The 8,182-nt window shown below is 34.0% G+C and overlaps 1 protein-coding gene across 2 annotated transcripts in view; it reads right to left on the reverse strand.

Moving 5' to 3' along the window:
- Positions 1-575: 575 nt before the first annotated feature.
- Positions 576-8,182, reverse strand: part of LOC118748141 (spermine synthase) — a 34,653-nt gene continuing 27,046 nt past the window's right edge. For both annotated transcript variants that reach the window (XM_036482465.1, XM_036482463.1), the window contains exons 3-4: positions 2,182-2,304; positions 576-2,121 (exon numbers count right to left, since the gene is read on the reverse strand). In XM_036482465.1, coding sequence (XP_036338358.1) covers positions 1,538-2,121; positions 2,182-2,304 — 707 coding nt within the window. In that variant the 3' untranslated portion in view covers positions 576-1,537. The remainder of the gene's footprint in view (positions 2,122-2,181; positions 2,305-8,182) is intronic.

Below are 8,182 nucleotides of genomic sequence, written 5' to 3' on the forward strand. Positions count from 1 at the left end.
TATCTTATCTTATATACAAATAGGCAATCATGTTTTCTTTACGCCCCATTTACGGCTAAAATAAACCTCAAAGTTATAAACAATTATGTATCATTAGAAAGGTATTTTGATGCTGATGTGCAGACAGTTTTTCAAATTTCAAATTGGTTTAACATAAAGCGAAAAAATCAATTCAAATGTTATTATTGTTATTATTATTATTTTTATTATTATTATTATTGTTATTATTATTATTATTGTTATTATTATTATTATTATTATTATTATTATTATTGAATCATGTTTTGAAATCACAGTCATACACTCGTTACATTTGTTTCTTTTTGAATAATCCACTCCGTGCTAAAAAAACATATTTGCGAGGTTAGGAAAAAATCCTGACGTGATAGAGCAAAACGGACTTCAGATTCGTGTTCAGGAGACCAAAACACCTGGGTGTAAGGTATCTTGAAAATATATTCATTCAGGCGATATTAAGACATATAGGGTAGTAGAGTTTTCTATGAATGCAGCAGAAATTTACTTACTTTACTTAGCTTTCAAAATTAAGCTTAAAATTAAAATTGACAGTCGAATTTTATAGTTATTGTTTGTTTCTGCAAACGACTTTCGGCTTTATTTGACTTTATGCAATCTACTTAATACTTAAAGGTATACATTAAGTTCACAACATTGATTTATCTTGCTGACCGATCTGATTTCCTTTCTTTTCTTGATGTAATTCAAATACCCACTTTCACATGATACAAATACGAGTAACCAAATCCATCACATCATTATCAGGCGGGCTCTGCAATTTACGTCCGAGTGAATTTCAACCACAGTCCATTGGAATTCAAATTGAATGGGGTTGAAATTCACTAGGAAGTGCTTTGTGGAACCTGCCGTATAGCTTTGTTTTAAATTACATATATATGTATTAATGAGATAAGTGGATTTAAAGCATGCAACTTCAATTCAATTTGTAATCTAGTCTGTAAGATTTTTTATAAGTCATAGACTAAATAAAGATTGAATTACATAGTTTTTTTTCTGCATATATACATATGTATGTACGTACATACATATGTATATGTATGGATGTGTAGCCCTTGGCTGTTTTAACTTTAAACGTAATCTTAATGATTATAAGGAAGCATCTATCGAATATTACTCAAATACTAAGTATTAGCGAAATAAGTACAATTATAACTAGAAATAAATAAATTGGCATTCCATATTTGGTACGATTTTTTTATCTTTCAATGTTTTGCTGACATCGATGTAATATGACCACGCGTTTAAGAGTCGATTCTACCAGTTACGAATTCCTCTCACCACACTAAGAAACCAGTGCGTGGTGTAGGTATTCTAACGGAAGCGACACAATTTTAAGTTGATGTGAAGTATTTAGTTTTCCATAGAACCTACTCATTATTGTACTGAGTATCAAAAAAGCCTCACTGAAAAAGGTCATTTGGAGTTGTGTGTAACCATATAGCCGTTGCATTTGATTACATACATTGTAAATTATTAAATTGTATAATGTTTGAGTCGGTCAAGCCAAAGATACTTGATAAAATAGCCACTCTTCCATAAATGAGGGCACGAAGGCCTTTGATGTAGTAAACTTCACTTTTGGCCGAAGCAATCGCAATTGATCTTCAAATAACTCCAAAGACTCTGTGCAAGCCGTCCCATTGCCATGAGTTAAATATTTTCCATCTGGTTTTAATATTTTGAACGAATGTTCAAAAATTGTCCGAATAAAATCCCAAATTTCCCCAACAGGTGCTCCAGTTATTGGAATATCAGTGAGATCACCAAACACATAGTCGAATTTTCGTCCTTCGGTAATGAATTTTTTCATGTATTCCACACAATCTCCTACTACGATTTCATAGTTGTCGCCGCTTCGCTTCTCCAGTACATCACCACAAATCGTATTTAAATACTTATTACAGGCTTGCATCACCAGTTCGTCAATTTCAAGCATCACGACAAACTTGGGTTTCTCCTTTAATAATTCATAGAGCAACGCACCGTCTCCACCACCAAGTATGCATATCTCTTTTCCCTCGTAATTTTCAGTTCCTCGACTCATCAATGTTTCCGTATAGATTAAGTCAGACTCGGCAATATCTGCATTATAATGTATAGAATTTCACATGAGAAGACAAGGTAAAAATTTCAAGTACTTACTTTGCAATTCGTCCAAAATCAACATGTTTCCAAGTGTTTTCGAGTGTAGTATTTGTATTTTTTGAAACGGTGACCGCTCCTCATAAACCAGGGCATCAATGTCATACTCGATAATTCGCTCATCTAAAATTTGAAGCTTTTGTTACTGTGCTTTTAAAGTTTATTTTTATTCATTTTTTTATTTTTTATTTTATAATGTACATTGTACGGACGTTTGTAGGCGCCTTAAAAGCAAGGTAAATATAATATTGGAATTAACTTCCGAACAATTCTATAATAAATATTAACCATTACATACAATATATATAATCAATCTACTAATTAAAGGGTAAAGTGCAGAAGGCTTACTTTAATTTGATTCTGCGCGATGGACTTCGATTTGATCCTATGCGCGATTCATATCAGTGTTTTGTACCACTCTATTTTTTACCCTTTTGATTCCTTCTGGGGAACTCTCTATATTCGGATATACGGTTATCCCTTCGTATATTCTTGTATAATAACACTGGATCACAAATCTTAGATTTGTTTTTGTTCTCCAGACGCCATTATCCAATTCTTATGTAGAATTGCTCGGTGATTGCGTAAATCGAGTTAATTTGTTTTTCTATGGATACGGTTTCGAGATATTTGCAATTGCCGTTATTCCGCTTAAAAAAAGAGTGGTTCCACTTAATCGAGTATATCATACAAACCAATTAAACAATCGTAATACGAAATAAAGTAAATGAAAGGCAATGAAATTCTCCATAAACCGTATATACATCACTTTTCCATAGGCCTGATAGTTTCTGAGAAATTAAATAATAACTCCAGATTTTTTGTTTTATGAAAAAAATTCAAAGTTTAACAGGGGAAAAATGAAAAGAGGTGGACTTTTTTTTTTAATTAATTTTTTGTTAATTAATTTCAGGCCTATCGAAAAGTGATGTATAAACGGAGAATTTCATTGGCTTTCATTTCATATTACGATTGTTCAATTTTTTCGTAAGATATACGTGATTAAGTGGAGCAACACTTTTTTTTTAACCTGAATAACGGTAGATTGCAATTATCTCGAAAACGTATCCATAACAAAAAAAAAAAAATTAACTCGATTTTCGGAATTACCGAGCACATCTACATAGGAATTGGATAGTGACATCCAATGATGAACATTTTTGCTGTAAACCAGTGTAACAAATTCACACTTACACAATATTCTAACGTTTGGCCGAGCTTCTCCACCGATTTGTGGCGAGCGCCTTGATGTTATCACACACTCCCACCCCTCCGTACAATTCCCCGCCTCCTTTTGATTAACCTTAAGTCCCTCGAAAGCAGAAGGACTATACTTTCCTTATCTTTTTTTTTACATGGCTTGGTAAGTGGTGAAATCGATTGCCGCTCATTACTGATTGCTATTCAATTTCTTATTCCTGCGAGAACACTTCTTTTTTATTTTCCTATTTACCTCAAGAAGCTTAGTACGAATTACGCAAGAAATGCCCCATTAGTGTGCGTTCACTTCGCGAGCTCAACGAGATATCGAATTATATTTTGCTTGATTTTTCTTTGCCCCAAAATGTGCTTTCTAAACTACTGAATTCAATTTTGTTTTAGTGTTTTCTGCACTTTAGTTCTAATTATTACTATTATTATTATTTATTAACAAATTAAATAAATTAATACGTTAATATTAATGAGCGAGCATTGGCTGCCAGGACTATCAGCTCTAAATAATAATAAACTCTTTGGGTATCACTTAAAAAAAGTAAAATTGACAATCAAAGACGAGCATTAATAAAATAATTATTTCTATATTCGGGCACCAATATGCTTTATAAAATTGTTGTTTATATAATTTATATTTTCCTTCCAGTTTCAATCCAGTTGCTTTTAAGATATTGGTTCCTGATTTCAACAAGGTTAACAATCTTGAAATATGTGTGTTTAAAAGAGAGCGTATCTCCACAGAGTGCACGGGATGGAGGTGGAACACCGGTCAGGAGATGTCGGTGAGTGTCCTGGGTATGGGCAAGGGGCAAACGGGAGTTGTTCTTAATATGCGATTTTGGGATGTGGGTAGGGGTAGGGTATCGTATATTTTTTAGGTCACTGCTGATGGGTGTGTAGTGGTGATGGTTATACTGAAGCCATTCGCTCTTCGCTTTTGCATGGAGGTATCGCTTGATTGCTGCACACATGTCTTTCCTCTCACACATTCCATCTTTTGCTACCGGTATAGTGGAAACGGATTTTGTTGCGCCATCAGCCATTTCGTTGCCGTAAATTCCTGGTGTGACTAGGTATCCAGAGCAAGCGTATAGTAGATCCCCTATCGATGAGTAAATCTCTTATTTGATAAATAGTGTTAGAGTTTGATAAGGGATTTCGAATTGCATTTATCACTGATTTGCTGTCCGTGCATATGAGAGTTTTGCAGCCCTTTCTTCTGCAGTAAAAGAAGACGCGGTATCTGATAGAGTCTGTACTACTGCGAAGCTTGCTGGTGAGTTTTCTGTTCTCAACGCATCTGTGAACCAATGTTCCAACCATCAGCTTCATAATGAACTTTGCGCTCTCGGACAAATATAAAACGACTTCAGGAGTAACGCCTTTTTTTAGTCTAGCCAAACTGATATCGCATGCCGATTTCATGATCTCCCATGGAGGATGTTTTGGTTGGTAGTTTTCCTCCGTGTAGTGGAAGTCTAGATCTTTAGAAATTTCTAGTATTCGATATATAGCAGAGGTAGTTCTTTGCTGTCTTTGTGTGAGGCTAATGTTTTTGATGTCATTATCAATGAGCGAGTTGGATGGAAAAACTATTTTTGGTATTTAGCTCGAATAGACTTGATGTACTCTTTCTTCTACGGATGGTGAACCAACCTCTGCTAATAGGTTTTTGATGGGAGTTGTGCGGTATGGGTAGAGACTCGCTCTCACCACTTGGTGGTAAGATTGATTTAGGAGAGTTTCTAAGTTATTGTTTAGTCAGTAGGAACCTTTGTAGTTGAAATAAATAAACAAATAATTGAGCAAAAAACAAAATCGACTTCAATTCTCATACATATAAAAATTTAAGATTTTCGTTAATTTCTTCATGATCCAATGATAGGATTTAAACGAAATTAATATGGGACTACCTGTGAGGTAACACCTTTCCTTAAAAAAAAAAGGAATTATAGAAATAGGTTAACGTGGTCCGTGGTATATACATATATATATTCCCACGAATTGATAACCTTCTCATTTTTGTGAAGTCGGTCTATAAATAAAAGAGGAGGAACCTACAGTTTTGCGCCGATTCCTAACGGCGATTGTATTTTTATGAGAAGCTGTTTTGCATGGCTTAATACCCTCGTAGGTTTGCCATAGAGCTGCAAAACTATCGATGGTTGGACCTTTAGTCCCCTTTCAGACACGTCAAGTCTTGAAAGCAATTTTTTTCGCATTCCCTTTTGTGTTTTCTATTTGCTTCCACACGCGTCAACTTTAATTGAATTCAAGTCCTTGGTTCTTTTAACGGGAAGCAACGAAAAGATCAAAAGAGACAAGAAAACTTGAAACGAATTGACGGTACGGAGGTATCTGTACTCTTCCCCTCTCTTCTCACCTCCTTCGCCTACGAACGAGCAGACTTGAAAGCAAGACTTGACGTGTCTGAAAGGGGACTTAGATATTTTCGATAGTTTTGGGCTTCACCATTCGATAGTATCGATACTATCGGTAAGAGAAAAATATGAGATTCCTACTACAGCACTATTTATATTGAATATGGTAATATTAGTAGAAAAAACAGAAATGTTAGTTTTAAGCACAATTTTAGTGTGCTTTATCAAAAATAAAAAAATTAGTTATTTTAAGCAACAACGCCCGTTTTCCAAAAATATATGGCCCCTATTACGATTCAAAACTTTCAAGATAGTTGAGTTGTAAGTTGTAAATTGGTATTGTGGGTCACAACTCAACTCAACTTTGAAAGCGTAGTATTTTTCGGCTCAAAATCATTGTGAATATAAATTTTGAGTGAATAAGCTTCACTAGTTTGTGCACTATCGCAGTTTCCGTATTTCTGAAAACAACAGTTATATGGGAGGTAGGCGTAGTTATTGTCCGATGTTGCCCATTTTCAATACCATCCGTCCCACAGTCAAAAGAAGTACACATACCAGGTTTCGTTAAGACAGTCACCGCTTAATCGATTTTTTTTGTCATTCTGATCAGTTATGTATACATTTGTCCATATCTATCTCGATTCGTTTTGTCTGTTACTAACAACCGTTATGTGAACAAAGTTATAATACCACTTGTGCACAAGTGGGCTCGGGTATAAAAAAAAAAACCGGATTGAATTCCCAGCCCTACTATCAACCGCTATCCTGGATAAAAGTTCAAATTAATTCTTTGTTATGGGACACAACATGATTTACACCAATTTTATAATGTTTTTCGCGATTGTTTAAATACTTTACCAGAGAAACGTACTACGTGTCATCATACTTTTTCTTGGCTTGGTACTCGGTAGCTCGGTGTCGGTAATATTTCCTAATGTATTTTGTTTGTGTAAAATAGTGTTACACATTGGCTTCGTCCTTTTTTTATTTTTTTTTATGTATGTTACCGGATAACATTAGATCACCTGAACCGTTTTCGATATTTCCTTTTTATCGGAAAGGTGGTACCTCATGTCTGGTCCCAAACTAATTTGGATTAGTTCCGATTACTGGGTCATGAAGAATTAACTTCTAAATATTTATATGAGCATTGTTGTCGGTTTTGTTCTTTGCCTAAAAATGACTTGTTTTATTACAATTAATTTTTACAAGCTTTTATTAAGTTCCACCTGTGTGTAATCAAATTTGCAATAAATTTTTAAGCAACTTCCCTAGGAAATTTCAAACTTAGTTCAGTACCCGAGGGCAATCAATATGAGGAATTAATCCGGTAGGTGGAGCAGATGTCGAGATATTCGGGAAATCCGTTATAGTCCGATTTGTTTCATTAGTACAAAGTATATTATTTAACTAATAGGAAATAGCTGTACAAAAAATTTAGCCGTTAGGTGGTGCGGAGTCGATTATTTTTATACTAACCACTAATAAAGGCTTGTCAGTACAAGTTAATACTTGTCATCTTTTCTTATGTAAGTAAATAGAAATTTGCTTATTTCCTTGCAACTGAAAATAGTTCCGAAAATCAGACTTCATATGATTTGAGCCGTCTATATATTATATATGTTTATTAGACTGTTTCAAAAACAAAAAAGTTAACGGATCTCCGATAAGCCGTGAGATTTCGTATATTTGATAAAAAAGAAGGCACCTGCTCCAAGATGGGCTTGAAAATCTTAAATTTAGAGGTCGCTACCGGCGCTTGAAATTTTCATTTTTCACCAATTTCGAAATTTCTTGTAAAAGGATTTTTTGATAACTAAGGCCATATTTTTGCAGAAAAACAATCGAATACTGAAAATTATGAAATAGATGGTTTTCTTAAAAAATTACTTAAGCCCCGCCCCGCATTACCGCATTTTTGAGATATAATAATAATAATAGATTGGCACTTACACATATGTTAGTGTTTGGCCGAGCTTCTCCTCCGCATTTTTGAGATGCGACATTAAAAAAATGGGTTTTCTAATTTCAAATGCAAATAAAAGGAAATAAGATGAGTTTTTTGGAGCCGGTATGCATATATGCTTTCCGAACATTTATACGTCCTAAACATATTGGCGAAAGCCACATATCAAAATCATTATTTTGGTAATTTTTGCAAGATATTTTCATTCTAAGTTTGTGATTGAAAAAAATTCAAACTTTAACAAGAAAAACCCTTAAAATAAAAGTTTTTTTTCAATTCTTTTGATCCTTGTTAAAGCCTGTTCTTTTACAAGAACATCAAGCTATCAAAGAGGAAAATTGATTGATAAATAACGTTTCTTTTTTATGAAAAATTACTAGGAAAAAATGAAATCATAAAAGAGAAATTATTACGCATTTTTATTTGACCATTTACA

The sequence above is a fragment of the Rhagoletis pomonella genome, unplaced genomic scaffold (assembly GCF_013731165.1).
Source record: "Rhagoletis pomonella isolate Grant_MI unplaced genomic scaffold, Rhpom_1.0 Rhpom_scaffold_00012, whole genome shotgun sequence".
Lineage (NCBI taxonomy): Eukaryota > Metazoa > Arthropoda > Insecta > Diptera > Tephritidae > Rhagoletis > Rhagoletis pomonella.